This window comes from Macrobrachium rosenbergii, chromosome 57 (genome assembly GCF_040412425.1).
Source record: "Macrobrachium rosenbergii isolate ZJJX-2024 chromosome 57, ASM4041242v1, whole genome shotgun sequence".
NCBI classification, from domain to species: domain Eukaryota; kingdom Metazoa; phylum Arthropoda; class Malacostraca; order Decapoda; family Palaemonidae; genus Macrobrachium; species Macrobrachium rosenbergii.
Window position 1 is genome coordinate 19,078,686 of NC_089797.1, and position 27,541 is coordinate 19,106,226.

The 27,541-nt window shown below is 34.5% G+C and overlaps 1 protein-coding gene across 1 annotated transcript in view; it reads right to left on the minus strand.

The window, feature by feature from the left end:
* The window catches only part of LOC136837091 (probable E3 ubiquitin-protein ligase HERC3), a 235,381-nt gene that overhangs the window by 66,400 nt on the left and 141,440 nt on the right, over positions 1–27,541 (minus strand). The window contains 1 exon segment of the mRNA XM_067101700.1: positions 9,506–9,524. Coding sequence (XP_066957801.1) covers positions 9,506–9,524 — 19 coding nt within the window.

A 27,541-nucleotide genomic window follows, 5' to 3' on the forward strand; every position in this document is an offset into this window, starting at 1 on the left:
TTTACCAACTTTCGACGTTACATACTTCAGTGTAGACGTTTGAGCTTCTCTTTCGTATAATACGCCAATTATATATCTTGTTTTTTAGATCCTGATTGCCATTTGATTAATATTCCACGTTTATACAGTAATTCCTGTTTTCGAGCCCGTTACAAAATGTGGTATTCCAAGTATTTTGCCAGTGAATTTTATTGATAAGGATGCAAGGCTACTCTTGGCATTTGATACAGAGGTAAACATTTATCACACAAGCAACAATAAGCACATCTGTTAATCAAGTGAAATTGGGAAAGTATCTAATACAAAAATGTGGTATTCCAAGTATTTTGCAAGTGAATTCTATTGGTAAGGATGCAGGGCTACTCTTGGCATTTGATACACAAGCAACACTAAACACATCTCAGATAGACTGGATTTTGCAAAAAAGATAACACTGGATCAGTGGAAATGAGGTCAGTGCCTTTCCTCAAACCAAGTATTTTCGAACAAGTAATTATCCCATTTTTGTGGATGTTTCTCTGGTTGAAGTCGTTAACTAGGATTACTACATCGGCCTTTGCCTATGTAATTCTATGGCCAGAATGAAGCCAGTAGATTGCCAAGGCATTAACTGTAAGACCGTTTGAGACTGCAGTGTCATGTTGGTTAGTCGGTGTCTTCGTGTCTTTGGATGTTTGGTTCAAATGAAATGAATTTCTTTCTGAACGTGGAATATATTTCTGTAAATATAAAATTATAGGTATTTTATATAATGGATATCTTTTTTTATAGTAATGAGTGTGTCATTCTAAATTCAATTTGCATAGTGGTTTATTTTTAATATATTTTTAGTGTGATATGCACTACCCATAATTTTTTTTAATCTAGAAATATAAACAGCATTTAAAAAAGCTTGATTATAATATAGATATGTAGGTATTTATATATATTATATTTATATATATATTATATATATATTCTATATATATATATATATATATATATATATATATATTTTAGTGTATGTGTGTGTATCAATATATTTATATATTTGTCACTTTTACCTGGGACTGTGTGTAGGGTTATCATTTAAAGTTATAATTAGAAATTAGAAAGTGAGCATTTAAAAACCTTGATAAAAAGTGAGTTGGTTTACAGTTAGATTTTATGTGTTTTTGATCATGATGGATTATTTTTCTTACATTTCCGGAAAAAATAATTAAATAGAGTGCATTAACCTTTTACTTTTAATTATTATCAGTGGAGCAGTCACTTCATGGGGAACTTCATTTTGTGACTGGGTCTGATTTGTTTGTGGTGCAGTGTTTAAGAACCACCACCATGAAAAATACCTTATCTGCGCCATAGAAAGACCATAACTCATGAACACTTACATCTTTTCCAGACATTATGTTTTGTGAAACAGTGAAATTCCTGTTTCCATTGTGCATTTTCCATCCTGTTTCCATTGTACATTTTCTGGGTTTGAATATTGATGTCATGTAACACCATTTCAGGTTTTAATATATGAAGTTTCAACAGGAAATCTTGGTTCATTTCCTGTGATTTTTTGTCATGTTTATTCTTTACATATCATTTATTTTGGGATTAATTATGACTTGGTGACCTTTGGTCTCCAATCATTGATCTGAATGTCAACAAATGAATCAGTTTCCTCTGCTGTGGATTCCCATTTGTAAGCAGGGTGGAATTCACTCTATTTCATGATCGTAGCTTTTGTTGAATTACTTTCGTTAAATTTACAAATAAAGTCTAGTTTGCATATCAGTGTTTAATTCCAGTAGGCCTTTGTTTAAGAATAGATTCAGTGATTAATCGACGAGGAGAAGGAATTTGCTGACCCAGGCTGGGCCATCGATACCAGAAAATCTTAGTAATGATTGATGCTGTTCTTAAAACAGGTAGCAATGAATATGACCCAATTTGACCTTGGGATAGAGTCATTAACACACACACACACACACACACACACACACACACACACACACACACACACACACAGACACACATATGTCATATTGATAATATATATATATATATATATAACATACATACATACATACATACGATAATACATACAACTGAAGCTAAGATAGATTGGATTTCAGCATTTGTAAACAAGTATTAACAGTTTCTGTTAATGTTTCTGAAGTTTAGGATTACTACATTGGCCTTTGCCTTGAATTTTATATGTGAAAATATGCCAGTTTGTAGGCATTATTTGCAAGACCGTTTGAGACTGCAGGGTCATGTTGGTTGGTCCGTACCTTTCTGTCATTTGGATGTTTGGTTCAAATGAAAATAATTTTTTTCTGAACTTGGAATATATGTTCTAAATTAGCTTTTCTTGAATATTTCTACCCTCATTTTTGGTGTCATATATTTGTTTAGGATTATTTTTTCAATGAGAAACTAGAAATAATTTAAGAAACCTTTATAAAAAGTAGACAGTGTAGGTGTTTTATGGATTATTTTTTGTAACCTATATATTCTTCTTGGTAATAATTCATATATCCATCAAAAGACCGAAACTAGTTTTGGATACGTGATGGGTAAAAGTAACTCAGATATTTTTGTAATTTTTAATTATCTGGGACTGTTTTGCTAAGGATAAATTAACTAGTTTTATTTAAAGTAAGTTATGTCACCAAAGTAACGAAGGTCAAGGAATAACATTGAATTGATTTAAGATTTGTTCACATTCCATTGTTGATTTTATATTCTTTTTGAACCAAGTATGTGTTTGTGCCTCTAATTTTAATTTTGGATCTTTCTTAGATTACTCCCCAAGGGTTTTAACTTTTTTATGTAATATTTTGCGGCGTGTTTATTACAAACCCGTTAGTGATTAAAAAAAACATAAACAACAAACTGTAAATATCATAAAGATAATGACCTCCAAGAAATATTAGTCTTAGATAACGACCCCCAAAAACCCTTGGGGATCACTATCTAGTAAAGATACCTTGTTTTGTAAATAAGTTTCTTCTTTCAGTCTGTCACGTGGCTTAAGATTATCTGTGCATATACTGTAGGCCTGCTATGGTTACTGAAGTGAAATTATGTTTGTATTTTTGCTTAGCTTGTGTATACATTTTATCTGCTTTCACTCTATTTTCTCAATCTTAACTCCCATTCGATGAAAAAATAACACGTGTGCTTTTTTCAGATGGTGAAGATCAGCTCAGTGAAGGTCTCAAGAAACTACCTGGTCCAAGTCCTGGTCTCCATATTTTTGCAATTTAGTCAACCTTGCCACTTTCCTATAATACATGTAAGTATTCTCTATATATTTTGCATCAGCAAATTGCTGTAAAATGCTAATGATCTGTTAGTTCATTTAACTTATTATTATTATTATTATTATTATTATTATTATTATTATTATTATTATTATTATTATTATTATTATTATTATTATTATTATTATTATTTGCATACAAATAAATTTCGCATTTTGACAAATGCAGGAGGCAAAAAGACCCTTATTGTACAGCTTTTTTCAAGTACTGTAAATTGTTATAATAGCATGAGTTGTTCAGCTTTCAAAGGCTGCTGTCCCGTTCTTCAGTAGAAATGTAAGAAAAGATTGTTGTCCCAAGGGAAAAAAGCTGGATGCTTATGATATTACCATATCGGTTTTCCCCAGAGTCGGTTTAGGATTACCAGACAAATGATGCAGTTCAAACAAACAAACATGTTGGCTTTTATAGCCTGGCCCAAAAGGTCGATTGCCCGTAAGATATAATCCGTATTAATCCCCTCTAAGCTACTGTGGGATTTGTTTCCAATCACTGTATGCATAGAATTTGTCCATGCCCTTTCCGAAACTCTTCATCTTTTTTTCTATATTGCTTTTTAAGGTTAGTTTACAGTTACTGGATTCCATTCTGTGTTTTTCATCCCCACAATGAGTTGTGTAAGCATCACTTCAGTGATTCTTGTAGGTCTGCGTTCACAGAGGCGTTTGTCCGGATACCTTCCTGTTGCTCTGTCATAAGAATGGTTGAAATATTCACATTTCATATTGGTTTCCTCTTTTATCCGTCGTCCTATTCTGTCACACCTGACTCTAGATGGCGCTTTTGTAATGGAACACGAAGTCTTATTATTATTTTTCTTAGCATCCGTGATGTGAAAAAGCAAAATTATCATGGTTTTCTTTTCTGTAATTCATACAGTTCTTCGTTTTGTTTTGGAGTATTTTTCTATCTTCGTTTACTGTACCATTTTATAAACAACTGGATAATGAGCTGGCTAACTTGGAAAAACGATTTCTTACATCAGTCATTCAAAAATTATATATAATATATATATATATATATATATATATATATATATATATATATATATATATATATATATATATATATATATATATATATATATATATATATATATATATATATGTGTATATATATGTGTGTGTGTGTGTGTGTGTGTGTGTGTGTATCCTCATATGCTAAAACCTTGTAAAGGCAATCCCACTATTACTCCTGTTTTAACTTATTTATTATTAAAAAAATAATATAAGAATTCGCATTCGCCCCCTCAGGAGTAAAGAGTTTGGTCGCCACTTCTTTCTATTGTGAATTTTATGGAAGGTTCATGAGCACTGAGCGCATCTCAAAATTTCTATACTAGTCTTTTTCAGAATTATATCTAAAAAAAAAAATCATCCACAAATATCTTCCACACAATTATCATTTGTGTTAATTTAAAAAAGAAATGATCAAGTGCACTGATTAACGTTATTCTCCTATATTTCTTCGCATGCCTTCATCCGAACATACCTCACAGATTCCAGCCATCCACTTAATTACGCTTTCACCATTATACTAGAACGTTTAATCACCCTCATTACATCCTCAGTAGCAACTTCTGCAAGCATTCACAAATGTGCATCAATCAGTTCAACAAATCTTCAAGAATACAGAATTTAGGCCCAAGGCCAAACGCTGGAACGGAAATTGACAGTAAAAAGGTGTGAAAGGTGTAACAGGAGGAAAACCTCGCAGTTGCACTATGAATCAATTGTTAGGAGAGGGTGGAAATAAGAAGGCCGTGTGGGTAAAGGCGTCCATTGTAGTCCTGAGTTCTTGTCCTTTGTTGGTTCGAGCCCACGGGACGACGAACTTATTATCAACTAAAAAATTCCCATTCGGTAACATATATGAAAATATATTATTTCCGAGGTAGAGCGAATTGGATGTTAAAGGAAGTTTGTAGCTTACTGATTGTATATGAATCACGGTGATGTGATAAAAAGTCATAATATGGCTGCGTGCGACAAACGCACTACATGGTCATCATGGCAGAGGTGGGTGGATATCGACTCTAATTACAAACACCTGAGTTCGACGGGGATTTGTAGATGGGAGCCGATATCCACTTATACCTCACTTGCTAGCCGTGTGGGTAAAGGCGTCCACTGTAGTCCTGAGTTCTTGTCCTTTGTTGGCTCGAGCTCACGGGACGACGAACTTATTATTAACTAAAAAATTCCCCTTCGGTAACATACATTAAAGGACGTTTGTAGTATATGAAAATACATTATTTCATAGGTAGAGCAAATTGGATATTAAGGGACGTTTGTAGATGGGAGCTTACTTTATATATATATATATATATATATATATATATATATATATATATATATATATATATATATATATATATATATATATATATATATATATATATATATATATATATATATATATATATATATATATATAACACTGGTAATCATCTTAGACACGAAGTATGTTATTTAGTTGCATTCCACATAGGAAAATGAAAGGTGTTTTTATGAGAATATGCACAACAGTTCCGTACTCCAATGAACCTCTTCTTGGAGCATTTATTAAGGAAGGAGAAAAATTTTACAATGTATGCCTAGCCAAGGAAGGCCTAAAATCTTAAACATATGAAATACCGTTATCAGAAACTAGCAGTTTGAACTAAAAACATTCATCAGCAAAATATTACAATAAAATAAGAACAGTAGTTGAACAAATGAAAAATATCAAAATATCAAAAGACGTAACATGTCCATTTGAAACAGCATAATACTATGTACATATTAACCAACGTATATTATATGATCGTTAATGGATAACACTATCCAATTTGTACTGACATCGCATGACCTGTAAAACAGAAGGATCTAATTTATACAAAACAGGCGGTAAATTAAAAATTTTTGAATTTATTAGTAACATCAATTAGCAAACAACGAAGAATCATATTCGGAAAATAAAAAGAATTACTAGACAGCAACTCGCTACCCACGCCAACTGTAAAAAAAAAAAAAAAAAACGGATATTTTAACTTTTTTTTTTTTTAAAGGAAAGTTTAAAATCAAGGACAGACGAATAACTGTCCCCATTTCCGTTTGACATTTTTCGTGCAACTGTCTCTTCCACGAAGTAGAAGAATGCTAATCGTGATTAAATGCCACAGAAGATAAACTAAAATGAGAGGCAGATCCATTTTTTTCATACTGATATATATAAAATCGGGAGACTTCAAACAAGCAGAATATGAAAAAAAAAAAAAAAAACACACGCGCACACGCCATTTGGATAAAAAGAAAAATGGCGCTTTCTTTAATACCTGTAACGGATAATCTTTTCACGGCGTCGTGAATCTGTATTTTCAACGATCTCATTAGTGAAAGGTTACTCAGTGTGAAAAACAACCGAATAAGAGAGGTATTCAGTGACCTATGATCTTTCTTAAATGAAAATTAATTTTTATGTAACAAATGATTTGCTTTAATTTCTGAAGTGTATCTATTGTTAACGGTATTTTAAAATAAGAAGCAAATTTTTTGTTAGATTTGCCGTTTACCAAATAATTGAGCTTTTTAACCCCGATATAGGCTACATTAAAGGCAACGTTTCTCCCAACTCTTTAGTATTCAATATATCTCACGATTCTGAATGAAAAAAACTCAAGTTGGTTAATATTAGTTAACTTTATTTATTTCTTTAAAAAAAAAAAAAAATTACACAGTTGTTAGAAGACCTTCGAATCTTGAACGATAGCCTTTGCAGCATGATTTTGCGAACTCAACCTGGGATATTCTGTTTTAAGATTGCAAAGGAAAAGTGTGAGCTAGAGGAATCAATCAACCGTCACTTGGACTTACCAAAGTTTTGCGAACATTGCACCCAGTGTGAAGACGAGTTCCTATGGGAAACATATCCCTGTATGTATATGTATATGTATGTATATATATATATATATGTATATATATATATATATATATATATATATATATATATATATATATATATATATATATATATATATATATATATATATATATATATATATATATATATATATATATTTATGCGTGTTACACACACAAATTTATATATATATATGTTATAGGAAGGTATTTCATCAGAAATTCCCCCTGGTGTTTGGTTATAAGGACTGTGTTTGGAACTCAGTCAGAGTTTGGTTGTGACATCTTCATTTTCTCCATGGCTGTAGAATAAGACTGTTTTTGGAAGATCAGACCAATGTTCTGCAGGATTTCAGACAAACTCCATAGTGGGTTTTCTTGTATTTAGTATAAAGACTATATACAAAAGAATACAATTGGTCTGCACAGGATGATCTCCCATGTCGATCTAATCTCTAAAGCTTTCACACTTTTTACATAGCAAGACTAAGATTCACACACACGAACAAACATATGACCTCGTTCCCAAGGACTTCCCACGGCTACGTGACTTTGCCTCAGCTCTGATCAAAAGGAGAACGCTGAGTTTATGCAAACGCATGCTAATGTATGATGACGCACTGTCTTAAAGCACTACACAGGTACTTATTGATGACGTCTGCGTCTGGGTTCATAAAACGGAGATTTCACAATAGCCTTCCTTTCATGATCAGTACAGATATACATATTGGGAATTATCTTAGATTTACTAAGAAACGTAGTTTATTTAAATGTGGCATAAATGAAATGATATATATATATATATATATATATATATATATATATATATATATATATATATATATATATATATATTTCCCATATATATATATTCATATATATATATATATATATATATATATATATATATATATATATATATATATATATTGATATATATATAGCTATATATATTTATATTTGTAATATATATAAATAGAATATCCCATATATATATATATATATATATATATATATATATATATATATATATATATATATATATATATATATATATATATATATATATATATATATATATATATATATATATATATATATATATATATATATATATATATATATATATATATATATATATATATATATATATATATATATATATATATATATATATATATATATATATATATATATATATATATATATATATATATATATATATATATATATATATATATATATATATATATCAGGTGTTTCAAAATTAGAGCCCCCTCCACAGAACAAATGGAAAATTATGAAGTTTTCTGCTATAGCCTATCTCCAAGTACATTATTTCAAGTTTCTATTAAGCTATTTTTCATTTTACATTTCTTGTATTTTCAGACTGAGTGACGGAGTTAGATACAACTATGGCTAACGACTCAGAGGAAATCATATGGATTGACCGAATCCAGGCTATAACCTTCAGAGAGGCCAGGGATGCTGGCGCATCCTTCATTTCACGTTCCTGGATAGCTAAATACATTAAAAGAGATGAATCCTTTGTTAAAAGAAACTGGAACAAAAATTCATATGACTGTCATCGCAAAAAGAGTGAGAATCTTGGATGGCCTGAAGTCCTTTTTCAGGAGTTAAAAGACATCATAGCTGAGGCAGTGGGTAGACCAAGAACGTCTTTACGTAAATTGGCGCTTGAACTAGAAACAAAAATGGGAAAGAAGAGAAGTTATAGTGCTGTATATAGTGAGTTGAAAAAATCTGGTATCAAGCAATTTCACGTTATCAGCAAGCCCAACATCACTTAGCAACAGATTGGGATGAAGTTGACTTTCTCCATGTAAATGAATTCTTCATTTACATAGTCAGGAAGCCAAATCATAAAAATGACATCATTTGGGCTGCAAAGTTGGATGATATCAGCGATGACGTGCGCTATCGCCAAGTTGTGAAATTTCCTGAATGTTTGGGAATCTTTCTCTGTTTCACAGCCAAACGGTTAATGTGGATCATCAAAGAAAAAGGACAGTCATGGAATGGCAAATACTTCAGAGAAACTGTGCTTACTGGTGGAGTATTTCCTTTCCCCAAAGATCCTGAAAATGTGTTATCTGTTGAAGAAGTCACATTTTTGCATGATAAGGCACCATGTTTCAAGGCTCTTCAGACACAGGAGCTGCTTCGAAACAGTGGTGTCGATTTCTTCTGGTCAAGTGAATTTCCAGGTAGCTCCCCTGACCTTAATGTGTGTGAAAACACTGGTAGTATCTTAAAGGATCGTGTTGAAGTGCACATAGTGACCTATGATGGTATACCAAGCCTCGACGACCTGCGAAGAGAGATGACCGAAGTGCTCAAGGAAATGGAGTCTGAGTCTTGGCCTTTTTGCGATTTGCTGAAATCATAACCCCCAAGAATGCAGGCTGTGGTACAGGCAGATGGAAGCCACACAAAATATTAAATACTCAGAGAGAAACTTAAACAAATACCTGCTCTGAATTACTTTCGTTTTTGTCCATATCAATATTAGTTTATGCTGTAGAGGGGGGGCTCTAATTTCAAAACACCCTGTATGTATATATATATATATATATATATATATATATATATATATATATATATATATATATATATATATATATATATATATATATATATATATATATATATATGCGTTTGTGTGTGTTCTTGTGTGCGTGCGTTTGTTTGTGTGTGTGTATGCTAGAGAGAGAGAGAGAGAGAGAGAGAGAGAGAGAGAGAGAGAGAGAATCCGCATTTAGTTTCTCTTACTTTCAGATGATGAATTCCCTTTCCCTACAGAAGATTCTTGCAAACACTACGCACAACTTAATTCCAATGGATTTACCCAGACAATTCGTTTATCAGCATCACCAAACAATTTCTCAACCTCTGTCATTAACAACAGGAAATCCCATTTTTTCTCCTTGAAACAATTGTTTCTTGCAAGATGTTCTTAGAAAAAGCTTTGATTTATTAATTGCTCGAGATCGCGTCCTCACTGGTCGTTATTTGCGCATCATGAACTGCTTTACCGCTATAGTTTGCATTTGCATTTCGGAAGATGTCAGTAAATAATCAATTTTACTTTTCCCATCTTATAAAAAGTAAGACGTTTCAGTACGTTTAGTCCTTATTTTCTATAATATTGAAGAGCCGTGGGGCACAGTTGATAAGGATATTATTCAATATTTTTCCTCCATTACGTGTTCAGGAATGATAAACAATGAAAGCGTGAGATGTATATCATTTATATAAAACAGTCACAAAGCTATAGCCATATGAAAATCGCGTCTTCTTTATTTTGTTTTACTTGAACGTTTACTATTACTTCGTAAATAATATTGAGATAGCTAAAAACAAAAGGACTGGCGTGTCAAAAGTTTTGGCTTAACATTTCAATGTTCTGCTCTATAGATTTATTTTGTGTTGTATGACAAAATTTGGTTGGCATTGCAGAAGGCTTTCTCAAATCACGTGGTCGGAGTATTTTAAAGATGATGGTTGTTTTTCTTAAATGCTTTTATTTAACTTGACTTCTGCGTCTGCTTGTTTGGGTCAAAACTTGTAACTCAGTTTTCTACCTGATCAGTAGGTCACTAGTGACCCTACAGTGACCTCTCCCAGTATCTCAGATTTGTATGAAACTCTTCGGATGTTTTATACCTCTACGGATTTTTCGAAACTTCTTTGTCTCGACAGGATAGAATGTTCAATTTCGTGAGCTGCAATCATAAATCGGTTACAATTTATGTCAAAACTAAAAAAAAACATAAAACCAAAAAATATATATAAAAAATTAAACACGCTATTATTAAAATGCACTAAAAAGTAATAACTTTTTGAGACACACCAGGATTTTCTTACAATTAATCACGTTTACAAAAATAAAAACGGCGACGCCAAACATGGAAGGAAATGCTACAAGAAATAAAAAATATATTTCTTTTCTTGTAGCATTTCCTTCCATGTTTGGCGCCCACGTTCTCATTTTTGTAGACATGATTAATTGTAAGAAAATCCTGGTGTCTCAAGAAAATTTTTACTTTTTAGTGCATTTTAATAACAGTGTGTTTTAACAGTATATTTATATAATATATATATATATATATATATATATATATATATATATATATATATATATATATATATATATATATATATATATATATATATATATATATATATGTGTGTGTGTGTGTGTGTGTGTGTGTGTGTATACACTGTATAAAGAAGAATGAAATTATTTAGCGTATAAGATATACATATTACTGAAACGTTATGATTAATGATCAGTTATTTCATCAAAAAATACAGTTTATTGCACTGGTACAAGACTAAAGAACACAAAATTACAGTTAAAGGACTGTTCAAAGATAGAAGCCCTAAAACGAGGACGATAAACGGTATATGATGTCATACAACTGTTTTCCATTGTTTTCAATATTTTCTTTGGCCTCTGCAAACCAACTAAAGTCATCAAAGATTACAGGGATTTCTAACTTGCGAAGAAATTTGTAGGAGCGTCTCCACAATTTCTTCCACGGAACTTTCCCACTTACTGGGTCCGCAGCTTCGAAAGCCACTTAGGAGGATTAAATCAGGGCGGTGATGGACTGAGAGAGAGAAAGAGAGAAAGAAAGACAGACGGACAGACATACAGACAGAGAAGCGTAAATATTTACTTTACAGTATATATATATATATATATATATATATATATATATATATATATATATATATATATATATATATATATATATATATATATATATATATATATATATATATATATATATATATATATATATATATATATATATATATATATATATATATATATATATATATATATATATATATATATATATATATATATATATATATATATATATATAGAGAGAGAGAGAGAGAGAGAGAGAGAGAGAGAGAGAGAGAGAGAGAGAGAGAGAGAGAAAAGTTGGGAAACAATTATCCCCTCATTTGTTTTCTGAATAGGTGGATTTTTTACGTTAAATCAACTATTACTTTAATTTAGCTGATTGTCCGTTGACAATGTATGCATATAAAGCTTTCTTCAAGTGTCTCTGATCTTCGGTAGAAGAAGCTGAGCTTAATTAAGCGTCTCTTGGTTAAAAATATATTAATAAATGTTTTCAATGAACGTTGTATATTTGGTAAAGGAAAAATATGGCTGTCATAATATTTATTGAGATTCATTGTATTCAGGACTGGCCAAAATGTATATCTAAGATAGCTTGAGAAATGTAAGACAAGGGAGAATTACGTCGTCGTGTGAAAGATTCGAGATATTTTAGTCCAATGACTGTGTGGTTGAAATTGAATAAGTGAAGAGTCCCTTGTGAAAAAAATGTATTTACTGCAAAAGTCAAAAGATTAATGTACATTTCTTTAGAGCCCACGTCACACAAAAAGAGAAGATTTAAACAGAGATGTAAAAAAAGAACAGAGTCAACGACCCTCTATTTAGAAAAGCACGTGCCAGAGAAAAGCTCCATTGAAGTCTCTGAGCAGAATCCTTCGCAAGTGTGAAAGTACCCAAACTCGTAATTCTGTGTCAGTCTGTTAACTTTTGTTCAGATAACAAAATTTTTTCGGGGGTAGGTAGGGGATCGGGAGCGTAGGGGAGACATTCACCCTTCTCCTGCAAATCTGTTTGTCGGCCCCGGGTGGGGCGGGGTAGGTAGGGATCAGGAGGGTAGGGGAGACATGACGGGCAGCGCCGGGTTCCAGCGCAGCGTAGCTCGCGCCATCAAGTTCGTATAAAAAATGCAAAGTGATAGTTGGGAAAAACCACAATTGGTGAGCAGTGTGCTGGAGTTTGTGTGAAGTAGAGTGAGTGAAAATGGAAACGCGGGAGATTCACGGGGAGACTCTGCCTAAGAGAATATGCACCTCATGCTATTTTTTTCTTAATAAAACCCAGAGATTTAAAAGATTTGTATCACTTATCAACGACCTCTTACATTCAGTAAAATTAATCACGTACTAGATTATAAATGTTAATTTAACGGAGCAGAATGTGAATATGAGGATGATAACATTAATTGAGAATAATTAGGCATAATTTGAGAACGAAATACTACTCTTTTATATGTGACATATTTAATGAATACGCATTTACTACGTTCATAATTAAGAAAGATGAAAAGAGAGTGGCACAGAGATAGAAAGAGTTGCCATGTTTGATAAGTAGGCTGAAGAGAATCGCCGGATTTTCCAACTTTTCCTTTGGACCAATTGATTAACGTCTCTCTAAGACCTAGGGGCAAGCCTTATTCTCTCGCATCGAAAATCTACTAAACAAAAGTTTTCATATATCTTTTAATATATATATATATATATATATATATATATATATATATATATATATATATATACTATATATATATATATATATATATATATATATATATATATATATATATATATATATATATATATATATATATATATATATATATATATATATATATATTAAATATATGTATATATATATATATATATATATATATATATATATATATATATATATATATATATATATATATATATATATATATATATATATATATATATATATGATCATGAAGCTACAAATATCGCTTAATATTAAATCCACGCTACCTCGGGAATATCCCCGATGGGGAATTATCACCGAAGGGGAATTTATAAGTGATAAATGGACGGGCACTGCCGAGTCTGGATCCCACGACACAGACGAGCATCCAGCGAATCCAGTCGACGCTAACCACTGAGCTATCAAGAGAGGTATAAGTTAACGCCGAGTCTGGTGTACTTTATTTACCCGTCGAGAGCGGGGAAATTGTACTTAGCTTCAGCATTAACCCACCTCGACCATGATAGTTCATTGGTACGTTTGGAACACGCAGCTCTTTTTATGACATTTTTTATCACACCGTGATTTATATACGATCATGAAGCTACAAATATCACTTAATATCAAATCCACGCTACCTCGGGAATATCCCCGATGGGGAATTATCACCGAAGGAGAATTTATAAGTGATAAATGGACGGGCACTGCCGAGTCTCGATCCCACGACACAGACGAGCATCCAGCGAATCCAGTCGATGCTAACCACTGAGCTATCAAGAGAGGAATAAGTTAACGCCGAGTCTGGTGTACTTTATTTACCCGTCGAGAGCGGGGGATATTGTACTTAGCTTCGGCATTAACCCACCTCGACCATGATAGTTCATTGGTACGTTTGGAACACGCAGCTCTTTTTATGACATTTTTTTATCACACCGTGATTTATATACGATCATGAAGCTACAAATATCGCTTAATATCAAATCCACGCTACCTCGAAAATATCCCTGATGGGGAATTATCACCGAAGGGGAATTTATAAGTGATAAATGGACGGGCACTGCCGAGTCTCGATCCCACGACACAGACGCGCATCCAGCGAATCCAGTTGACGCTAACCACTGAGCTATCAAGAGAGGTATAAGTCAACGCCGACTCTGGTGTACTTTATTTACCCGTCAAGAGCGGGGAAATTGTACTTAGCTTCGGCATTAACCCACCTCGACCATGATAGTTCATTGGTGCGTTTGGAACACGCAGCTCTTTTTATGACATTTTTTTATCACACCGTGATTTATATACGATCATGAAGCTACAAATATCGCTTAATATCAAATCCACGCTACCTCGGGAATATCCCCGATGGGGAATTATCACCGAAGGGGAATTTATAAGTGATAAATGGACGGGCACTGCCGAGTCTCGATCCCACGACACAGACGAGCATCCAGCGAATCCAGTCGACGCTAACCACTGAGCTATCAAGAGAGGTATAAGTTAATGCCGAGTCTGGTGTACTTTATTTACCCGTCGAGAGCAGGGAAATTGTACTTAGCTTCGGCATTAACCCACCTCGACCATGATAGTTAGTCCTAATCTTTTTAAATTCTACATATTAGAATTTTTTTATTCAGCTTTTACCCACTTAACCCTTTCTTCACGTAATCTAATTTAAACTTTCCGTGTTTTCCCGGGACGCCAACAGTGAAGACCCATCTCAGTAAAGTTGACAGACAACTTATTTATGTTTATTAGTGACGTCATGACGAACAGCGTCACTCAAATATGGAGGAAAAAATTATTCCCTTTTTTTTTTCTTAGACTAGAACAAATATTTCTAGATATTGATACTAATTTATTATTAGAGTCTTAAACATAAATATTCGAATGCAATAGTAAAAGTAAGTGCTCACAGTTATTGAGATTTTGAAGGTCTATGTGATCCGTAGAGCAGTTCTCTAATTTCACCGAATGATAGCTTTGGGGTTTTTCAAAATATTTCATTAAATTTTAGTTATATATACAGTATATGTATATTATGTATATATATATATATATATATATATATATATATATATATATATATATATATATATATATATATATATATATATATATATATATATATATATATATATATATATATATATATATATATATATATATATATATATATATATATATATATATATATAGCAGTTACGCATGACGTACATATGTAAATGTATCACAGAGAAAAGGAAGCTCTAGGAATAAATTACGACTGGTTTCGATTTTCTTTTTTTTATCTTAAGAAGACTGATACATAGTGGTAGAAATATACAATGTATATGCTATAGTGACGGTAAAAATGAATATAAAGGCGGTTGGAGACACAATATTTATACCTAACAGGAGGGAAAAAAGAGAGAAGCGAAGTAAACTCCTTACTGTCTGAGGTCAGCGCTCTTTTATAATTCTCATATAATATGCAGGCGGACTGATACCTTAGCTCTCGTCCCAAAGACCCTATAGTAGCTGAAAGCAAAAGGAGTGTCTTTTACCAAGGTTTTATTAATCTTCTTAATGCTATCCATTTATGAGATTTATATTTTATTGATGTAGGTTTCTTTTGTACTGTCTTTAGGAGACCCAAGGGAAATCTATTTTCGCTTACAACATCCTTTTCCACCAGTGTGGTCGACGTATTTGGGGGAAGAGAGCTGCTCACGAATTGTTGTAAATTCCTTATCCATATGCTTAGGGGGAACAAATCCCTGTGCCTAGATAAGTTACAAGGTAGTTCAACCTTAACTGATATATGAAAACTATTGGAATGGATATATGATAGCGAGAAAGCAGGCTTCCTATATACTCTGATAGACGAGAACGCTTGCAGATATATTTTCCGTATGTTAAATTTCCATTCAAAGTAAGATGGTGGATTAGAAAAAATATCCACAGTCTCTTATTGAATTTAGAGTTTCATAAAATCGATTTGCTTACCGTTCAAGTCTCCAATATAAAGAGTTACATGGAATCTAACTCTGGGAACTAGATAAAAAGGGGAGAACTTTCGTGGTAACAAATTCAGGCAAAAAACCTCTTATTCTTTTTCAAATCTCCATTTTCACGCACTGTATGTTTGTATATACATAATCACTTGTTTCTTTGCCTTGGTCACACGTCATAAAAATTTTGCCATGAATATTTTTGGTGTCACTTGGATGACAAATGATAAAGGTTATAGTTTTTTATGGAGGGGGGCGGTGGCATCGTGGGGGAGAGAATCTGGGGAGAGAATCTAGAAAAACTGTAATCAATATTCAAAGAAAATAATGAACCGTCGAAGATGACTATAGTTTAAAATGAAAGAACAGTTCCTCACAAATTCTATGTGAAGGTGGTATTTTTAGCTGTGTTATCCGTAGCAGAGAAAGTAATTACCGTTCTGAGACAGGATAATTTCCGAGCTAAGATTCTTTCTTTTCAATAGCGAAATTAGATCACGGTTTGAAATTAGAATGATTTAAGAACTACTTCTTGTTCTCCGCATTCTGAAATACAGAAGGTATTCCTCCTACCTTCTTCTCTTTTCCTTTACCGGTAAAGAAATAATACAAAAGAACAGTTTAGAAGCTCCTCAGAAATCCTGACATATTCTTGTTTACTTTCATTCTATCGATTAAATCTTTTTTATGAAAAATTCACATAGGTTATAAGCAAAAACTTGCTTTAGTTCCTTTCCTTCGCCTAAAAAATCAAAATGACGATTAAATCACCGATAAAAGCGAATTCCTAATACAGGAGGATTATTACTTAATTTAAAATATGTTGAATAAAACATAAAATTAATCGATTAAGCGACTTTTCTTAGAGTTAAGGGAAAAATCATCATTTACTTTAGTACTGCGGGAGCAGTTTAGAAGTTCCTGTACGTCTTTCTTGTTTTGTAAGTTTAGAAGCCCTGGGCTAAATTGATTAAGGCCGAAGTCAAAAAAATAATAGGCTCAATTAACATACATATAGAAATTGTCTGACCCCACTGCGCAAGAACTTGAACTTAAAGAAAAAGAAACTCCTGCCGTGTATGCAAGCGAAAGTTTTTTTATCGGGTAGATGAAAGTCAGCGCAGCTTTAAAGCTTCCTTTTTTTAAGCTCACCAAAGAAAGAATAATTCAGATTTTATTTACTGAGTGTAGCCTAACCTATGCGTTTGAAATGTAAATAGTATTTTTCTTTTTAACACATCCGTCTACTCAAATTCTGTAAGCACTGTGACGTAATGCAAGAGGATATAGAATGCATTCACATAATGAAAACAAAATACCCTTCATCGGCAAATCTTTTTTTAAATCACATATTTATATTTCAAAAATACTTTTCCATCGGAATCTTCCGGTACATTAAGCTTTCAGTCAGTCACACCTAATGGCTCGACAGCAGAAATAATTTTTCATGCTGATGTAGCTCCCTCTGCAATCTCTCTCTCTCTCTCTCTCTCTCTCTCTCTCTCTCTCTCTCTCTCTCTCTCTCTCTCTCTCTATATATATATATATATATATATATATATATATATATATATATATATATATATATATATATATATATATATATATATATATATATATATATATATAGAGATATAGAGAGATATATATATATATTATATATATATATATATATATATATATATATATATATATATCTATATATATATATATATATATATATATATATATATATATATATATATATATATATATATATATATATATATATATATATATATATATATATATAATAGAATAATAGTATATATACTCTCTCTCTCCCCCCTCTCTCTCTCTCTCTCTCTCTCTCTCTCTCTCTATCTCTCTCTATCTCTCTCTCTCTCTATATATATATATATATATATATATATCTTATCTATATATATTCTCACTATTTATATATATATATATGATTCAAAAAGATTTGCTGAGAGAGAAGAGAGAGAAAGAGAGAATATTTTGTTCTCAGATGTAAATATCATTCTATATCTTGAAAAATGATTTCTGTTGTTGACAGTAGCTGACAGAATTTGAGTTAATGACGGATGTGGTGGAAAAGTCTTCTTGAAAATACTATGTGATTCAAAAAGTTAGGCTGAAGGGAATTTTGTTCTCATTAAAATATCAATCTATATCTTGTGTACATACATACTGACATAATTTGATACATACATACAAACAAAATACTATTTACATTACATACATACATAAATAAAATCTGAATTATACATATATATATATATATATATATATATATATATATATATATATATATATATATATATATATATATATATATATATATATATATATATATATATATGTGTATTTGTGTAGTGTGAGAGAGAGAGAGAGAGAGAGAGAGAGTTATGTAAGAGTACTTAGATGTATAAGTCAACAGGTTTGAAATTCTTTCCCAAAAAATCTCTCCTATTTTAATGTACGTTATGTTATGGAATGACAAGAGTTAGAAATATTTTGAATAAATTTTTCCTCCACTTCCAACGTATGATTCAAAATTTTCCAGAGGAAAATATGAACAAAACATCATTTAAATACGCAAGAACAAATTACCACCAGCACCCGGCTACATGAAATCATTTCATATCCGATTTAGTTAGTATAGAGCCATAAACCAGGGATTTTAGAGTTCCACTTTAATATTCGACTTTCTTATAACGTTTAATTAGCTGTCAGTTTCGAATAAAGTAAAAATTATACGGCTGTTTTACGTTTAATTGTCTATCATGTCACGCCTGATAGACAGCAAAGAAATGTGTCCTCAGTTCTGACAGATTATCAATATACTCATTTTGAATGCACGTGTTTGTGAACTGCGCCCTCAGTTATATTCTACTTAAGTCAAAGAAGTTTCATAGATGCCATTGGTTTTAAAGAAACTCACTTTCACTTGCTTACCCTTGAAGTTCATGTTCCATATTAATAAACGCGACTAAGAGGAAAGTTTATATATCAGGTTTAATTGGGAATTCCTCCATTAAACAGTAACCGTAAAATAATTTAATGTGTTATACCATCGAGAAGCAGATTAAACTTGTGAATCTTCGGAACGGATGATATTATCGATATTGACGCGTTCATACGCAAAAGTACGTAAGTAATCGAGGTAGATGTTTGAATTTGTTGTAACTGGTGTTAAAGAGGATTTCTATTGTTTCTGGTACATTTAAATTGATTTCGTCTCTTCCTTTTTTTATTCTGTGAATTTTTTATCCTGTTCCTTTACCCGAAAAGATTTATCCTTACATATTGTGTAACTTGCACTTCAGAGTCATGATAATGGTCGGAACATACAAGGGAAAGTGCCTTCTTTCATAGTGTTATTCAGGAAATTCAGGCTCGGCACCACTTAGCTGTTAATGGTCCTGAGACCTCATTACTATATATATTAATTCTTTTCATCCAGAACAGAATTAATGCGTAGAAGTAATTTATATCAAGCCTTCCAAAAGAAACGGATGTAATAAATATCCTTTGTTAAATTTTACTAATATTATTTCGGAGGGGAAAAGGAAAGATCTACTCATCCAGTGGGAGATATGAAAAACTGAAGAGAATAAATCATTTCGGGAATTATTCCAAAAACCTATTTGCCAGTGGCGAAAATTCTCTCTTGAACACTTTGGGCTTTGGGACACTAAACCTGTTTCAGTAGACTGTAAAGTTTTACACCGTTATGAAATCTCTCGGATTAAACTCTCGCCAAATTTATTCCAGGCAAAAAGCTCATTGCCTCGCGGGAGGGTTACACTTCAAATTCTCGAGCTCCACGGCTCAGAGCTTTATGTGACATACTAAAACGGAGCGAGAAACCTGTTATTAGCCAGTAAGCCGAAAAGTGGAATCCATATCTCTCGGAGCAAAGAAAGGTATTTCTTTTTTTTTTTGTATTCTTAGGTTGGCAGAGGAGGAGGTGAAATTCTGATATCTTGGTAACATTTCCCGTCTTTTTTTTAGTTTTTCTTTTCGCTTGTTTTTTTATGTGCTGATGAAAAAGGTGTTATGGATACAAGCAAAATGATATAAAAATCTTACGGCTTGGGTAAAAGGTTGTTATTTTACAAAAAATTTAGCAAATTTAATCAAAACATTATCATTCTCAAAATCCACTGTCAGTCATTTTGCTCATTGAAAACCAAGTAAGATAGTTCCAATAAACATTCTTAATATTACTAGTCCTAATAACTGCCAAATAGGTAACATTAAAATATGAGTAAAAGTATACGAGTATCTTAATTAGTAAAAACAGGACGTAGAAACTGCGTCATTTGTTCGTGATTTTCTATTACATATCATATACCCAGATTGCATTTTAACATGTAGGTTTCCTCAAAATCTTTCTGTTATACTTTTGATTTGATTTTGGGGTGGGTGATATGGTGATCATGATTACACACGCTCACACACACATACATATTTACACAAAACAACACACACACACACACACACACACACACACACACACACACACACATATATATATATATATATATATATATATATATATATATATATATATATATATATATATATATATATATATATATATTAAACTTCTATGGTTTAAGTAGAATATAATTGAGGGCATAGTTCACAAACACGTCCACTAAAACGGAGTATACTGATAATCTGTCAGAACTGAGGAAAAATTTCTCTGCTGCCTATCCATGACATGATGGATAATTAAAAGTAAAACAGCCGCATAATTTTTACTCTTGTATTGAATAGAAATGAAATACCGGAGACATATTTCTTAGTTTATGCATATACTAACTTAAGCTAAAACCAACCCCTCCCAAACTTTAAACTAAAAACCAACCCTCCCAAAAATTCAAATATTAAGACATTGTACTTAAGTTTTTAATACAATGTCCTCCAACAAGGGGTCCACTGCTTTGTCATACATTATAGCTGAACTTCAAATATATATATATATATATATATATATATATATATATATATATATATATATATATATATATATATATATATATATATATATATATATATATGTATATGTGTGTGTGTGTGTGTGTGTGTGTGTATATATAGCCTGTTAACGCAATGAAAAAAGCGATTATAATGAGTTCCTGCTGCCCTAGGAAGTGTCGATGGTTCTCCGATTCAATAGCACATTATCGCTAGACAGAGGAGTGACTACTAGAGGGTGGTGAGCCCCTTGGCGGGGTAAATGCCTTAGACTTACCAGGGGAACACATCTCCGGTTACCATCAGCAACCACAACTGCCATGTACTACATTTTTGTACCAGGAACAATGGTTTGAAGTTCAGTTATGATGTATGGCAAAGCAGTGGACCTCTTGGTGAAGGAAATTGTATTAAAAACTTAAGTAAAATACCTTCATATTTGCCTTGGGGGGGGAGTTGTTTAACTTTAAGTATGCATAAACTACGAAATATGTTTCTGGGATTTTATTTCTATTTAACATAAGAATATCAAACACGTATATGTATATATATATATATATATATATATATATATATATATATATATATATATATATATATATATATATATATATATATATATATATATATATATATATATATATATATATATATATATATAATAATAATAATAATAATAATAATAATAAATAATTTATCTTTATCTTTAATAGCAGCACTGCACGAAGTCCTCTGAAACTGAAGATTGTAACGCTCCATTTGAGAGTTTATATAGCAAACTGTTAATTAGTGTTACATCAAATTTTTAGGAAGGATAAAGTTATAACATAAGGAACAGTTTATTAGGTTTTAAAATTATCCTTAAATGTCAATTATTTCGTTATATTCTACCTTTATGTTGCTCCCGTCGAGAAAACGTAATGTGTAAAAAAAAGATAAATAAATAAATAAATCATCTATTGATCAGATTTTGCCTAGTTAAAGAGACAATAAAAAATAAGCACCTTTTGAGACTAGGTAACGCACCGTTTGCCACCTGCGCAAGGAATTTTCAGGTGGAAGCCAACGTGATTTAGCCCTCCGAATCTTGAGAAATAAAAGAGGCAATGTTCCAGTACGGAACATTTTATTTATATCCTATGAAAACCATAACTGCTCGGAATTAGATAAATATAAGAGAGATTACAGGGTGGCAGATTATTCTCCATGGCATTGATATGCTTTTTCAATGCAGGTCGACATTCCGGTACCGCATACACTTTAAGTTGAATAAGATTTGTAGGGCGTAATCCCATTGCAAGCTCCACTATTTTCATGACGAATACTGATTCGAATATAATAAACAAATGTACATACTTTCAATTCAGGCAAATGAATTGAATAAATACCATATTTATTCATCTTTTTTGTATGGTGTTAACTTTTCTTTGGTTATTACGACTTTGCTATCATCCCATGCTATTTAAAACTGCTTTATATTTAATGAAACCTGATTCGTTGGAACAAATAAAGGGTGAAAAAGTGCCATTACCTTGATAATCCTATGGGCTTATTTATAATGCAAAACTACATGCAAGCCACAGTTGATTGTACAGAATATTGCGCTTTAATCATATAGTGGAACAGTTGCAAAAGGTTTCATTAAACCTGTAGGCTAAATTCAAACGACTACCCGTTGATTGTATTCTAAGCTTCAGTCTTATTATATAACAGCTTACACAAATCTAGACAGTAGGCCTAAACAAGATCACACAGAAAATTGATTTAGATCTAAAGTTAAAAAAATTCCTATAGGAATTGCAATATATATTTTTCTATAAGTCAGTCTCTACAGTTTTGACCTCTAGTAACTACGCATACTACAGTAGAGTACAAGGAGTGGGAGGGCTTTCAGTAATGACGTCTACATAGTCTCTCTCTGGGTGCGTCTAAATTTAGCTAAGTTACCCTTTCAATTTCTTAGATTTACTCTGGTAAGTGCCTTTATTATTCACATTAGACATTATTGCATATTTTTGCCAATTAGGCTGTGGCTTCAAATACCTATTTCCCAAAATGTGACCCATATCCGATGTTTTGGTAGGATTTTATCAGCGAAAATCAATTGGACACGGCCAAGAAATGCATAGTATGGAGAAACTGATGATCCAGTTGCGGATGTGCTTGGCCCCTGAAACTCAATACGTGTTGGAGCACACCTTACAGATCTCACCCTCCACAGATAAATCTTTAGATGAAGTGTTGGATGCCCTGCAGTCTCACATAAAGGGTTTACGTAATGAGGGTTCTTTCGTCAGAGGGGAATTGCTTTGAAGGTAAACAGATGGAAGGAGAATCTTTTTATAGATTTCTATGTATGGCTTCGACTACGCAGAGGAAGTCGACTTGTGCCCGGGGAATGCAGCTGCATGCGAGGAGACCCAGATGAAAATGATAATTCTAAAGGGCATGCAAGATGCAGAGCTTGTTCAGAAAATAATCTCCTTGGACACCACCTCCTCATTACAAGATGTTGTCACGACCTGTTGGTCATATAAAGCAGCCAAAAATGCAACTTCTGCCATATGTGCCCAACCTAACCAGTTGCGCGCCATTTCTGCCTACAAAAAGTGTAAGAAGAAAAGGGCAAGTGAAGCAACCTTGCCTTCAAAACCGACTTTGACGCAAGCTATTTTATGTCAGTCCTGTGCCTGACCCCAATGAGTGCCCTGCTGCCAACAGTACTTGCAAAAGCTGTGCCTGGTTTGTTCACTGGTCCAGAAGCCACCAATGTCATGCCAGCAAAGCCCAGTGCTGCCTTGCCACCACATAGGACACTTTGATAAGTGTTGCAGAGAGAAGAAGAAGAAGAACTGCCAGATGGATCTCCAAGCAACAGTGCTACCACTCCAACTCCTGCAGGCACCAAGATGCGTGGGCAGAACAGCTATCATTATTTAGGATACCCTTCTTCCACAGCCCCCAAGACACCCCAACTCACCTGTGTCCTCCTGTCACATGGCGATATTAATTCTCGCTTACAGATGTTACCAGACACAGGTGCTGATGTCACCGTTATTGGCCAGCGACACCTAGAGAGTTTAGGCATCCCCAGGAGCAGCCTGCAACCTCTTCCGCCGACTACAATGCTTACTGTGGGTGGGTCCAAAATGGCGCCTGCCATTGTTCTGCTAGGATTCATGTCCACGAGAATGTCCAGACTCCACTTCTATCTTACGCGCATTGTCAAGAGTTGGCGATAATATCTCCAGATTTTCCTAAGCCCATTGCAGAAGATAAACATGTCAACAAATGCAAGGAGCTACCTATCTCAGCCACCACATCGCCTTCGGCTGCCAAGGAATATTTCCTCCGAGAGTTTGCAGATGTGTTGATTTCCAAAGAAGACTTGAAGTCAGCCTCTCAGTTTCTCCATGTTTGGTCCTCCCATGATTCATCTCCAGGATGGTACTCTGCCCTTCGCCATCCACACCCCAAGACAGATTCCCCTCACCTTCAGGGACCAGGTCAAGGAAGAGCTTGACTACATGGTAGCCTAGGGAATAATCAAGCTGACTGGTGATGACTCCATGAGAATGGTGTCACCCTTTCATCGTCGTCGCCAAGAATGTCACAGGAGTACGCATCACCGTCGACCTCTCAAAGCTGAACAGCCAAGTTTCCCGCCCAGCCCACCCTTCGCCCACACCCTTCACCGCTATTCATAGTGTGGACCCGAAGGCTAGGTTCTCCATGACAGCTGATGACCTCTGTGGGTACTGGCAAACGGAACTGGCTGATTAACATTTGACTACTTTTATTACGCCATGTGGTCAGTTCAAACACTGCAGAGGACCGATGGGCTTCACAGCTACTGGAGATGCATTCTGTCTGCGAGGCGATATGGCCCTTCAGGGAGTCAAGAACTGTGTAAAGGTTGTCGATGACATTCTTCTCCATGATGAGGATTACCAGTCACACCTTTACCGTATCCACGAGATGCTCACCAGGTGCCACAAGTTTGGGATTACCCTCAACAAGGACAAGTTTGTGGTTGCTGCACCTACTGTCAACTTCTGCGGATACACGCTCTCAGGAGAGGGCATCTCAGCTGACCAAGAAAAAGTCAGTGCCATCAGGGATTTCCCTACTCCAGCTAACCTGACTGACCTCAGATCATTCATGGGCCTGGTCAACCAGTTGGCAGAGTTCACCCCTGACATTGCCGCTACACCCAGCCTTTACGCCCTCTGATGAGCCTCAAGAGAACATTTGTGTGGACCCCTGAGCATGATGCGTCGAAAGGCCTCAGCCTTTTGACACATCAAGTCAGCACTCCATCCACCCGTTCTCGCTGCTTTCAACCCAGACCTGCCTATCGTCCTCCAGACAGATGCCTCACGCCTTAATGGTATTGGATATGCCCTTCTGCAGGACCATGGTAGTGGACACTTTTGACGGCCCGCGTGGCTCTCGATTCCTTACCGACGCTTTGAGACACGCTTATGCCACTATTGAGCTTGAGATGCTGGCCATGATCTGGTCGATGTCAAAATGTAGGCTGTATCTCGCAGGCCTACAGAACTTTACTCTGATGATGGATCACCGTCCCCTCAGACCTATCCTGAATCATTACTTGCTGGACGCCATCAAGAATCCTCTCCTTCAGCGTCTGAAGGAGGAAATTTCGCCCTACTTCTTCACAGCTGTGTGGCATGCTGGCAAGTCTCTGAACATTCCTGATGCTTTGTCTCGAGCCCCAGTCAGCCACCCGACACCAGAGGACGAAATTGCAGGTTCCCCTTCTGCCATCCATCTCCGAACAGTCATGGCTATGTACACGTCACCTCTTTCCAGAGTCCCCAGCTCAAGATGCCGACAGGACCCTTCTGCTTCAGGATCTACGTGAGATACAGCAAGAACAGACCCTGTCTACACTCGCCTGCTCGACTGTGTCACCTCAGGATTCCCCTCCAATAGGTATGAGCTGCCTAACTCCTTACTCCCATACTGGAAGATACAGGATGAACTCTACACTGATGGTGACCTCGTCCTGTATGGAGCAAGAGTTATAGTTCCTGCTCCCTTCCGCCGCCGCACCTTGTCTTACTTACATGACTGCCATAGGGCTGTGGAATCTACTAAGCACCGAGCGAGACAGGCTCTCTTCTGGCCTGGTGTTAACTCAGACATTGTCAACACAATTGGGGCTTGTGAATTATGCCAGGTATTGCAGCCATCTCAGCAGGAGGAAGCACTGATGAGTGATGACAACCCCACGAGGCCCTTTGAATCTGTTTCAACAGATTTCTTTATCATCGCAGGGAAAGCCTTCCTCGTCATAGTTGACCGACTCTCAGGATGGCCTGTCATCGTCCCATGCAAAGGTGATACTACCGCTTCTAATACAATCAGGATCTTCTGCCGCTACTTCCGGGAAGTTGGCGTCCCTATATGCCTCAGGACCGATGGCGGACCACAGTTTACCAGGAACGAGTTCCGGGATTTTATGGAGCGATGGGGAGTTCGACATGTGGTCACCTCCCCGTATTATCCACAATCAAATGGCCATGCCGAAGCTGTTTTGAAGTCAATCAAGCATCTTATCCTGACAACGGCACCCTCAGGTAACACTGATTGCGAGGAGTTTGATTGAGGTCTCTTAGAGCTCCTGAATACTCCCAATTTCACAGGCCGCTCCCCTGCCCAGATCTTGTATGGCCCACCTCTTAGGTCATGCATCCCTGCACGCCTGGAGTCCTTTTCAAAGGAGTGGCAGGTCAAGACTGAGGACTGCATCATGAGCCACCGCCGAGCAGGTTACACCCGGCACGATCAGCATACCAAGACCCCACCCAGGTTGACTGTTGACAGCATGTTTGTAGATCCAAGACCTGATATCTCACCACTAGACAAGGTCGGGTAGTCACGCAGTTTTGCAGGTCAAGGACTATGAGACTGTCTTCCTAGTGGTTGTGTATGCAGGCGAACCAGCCGTTT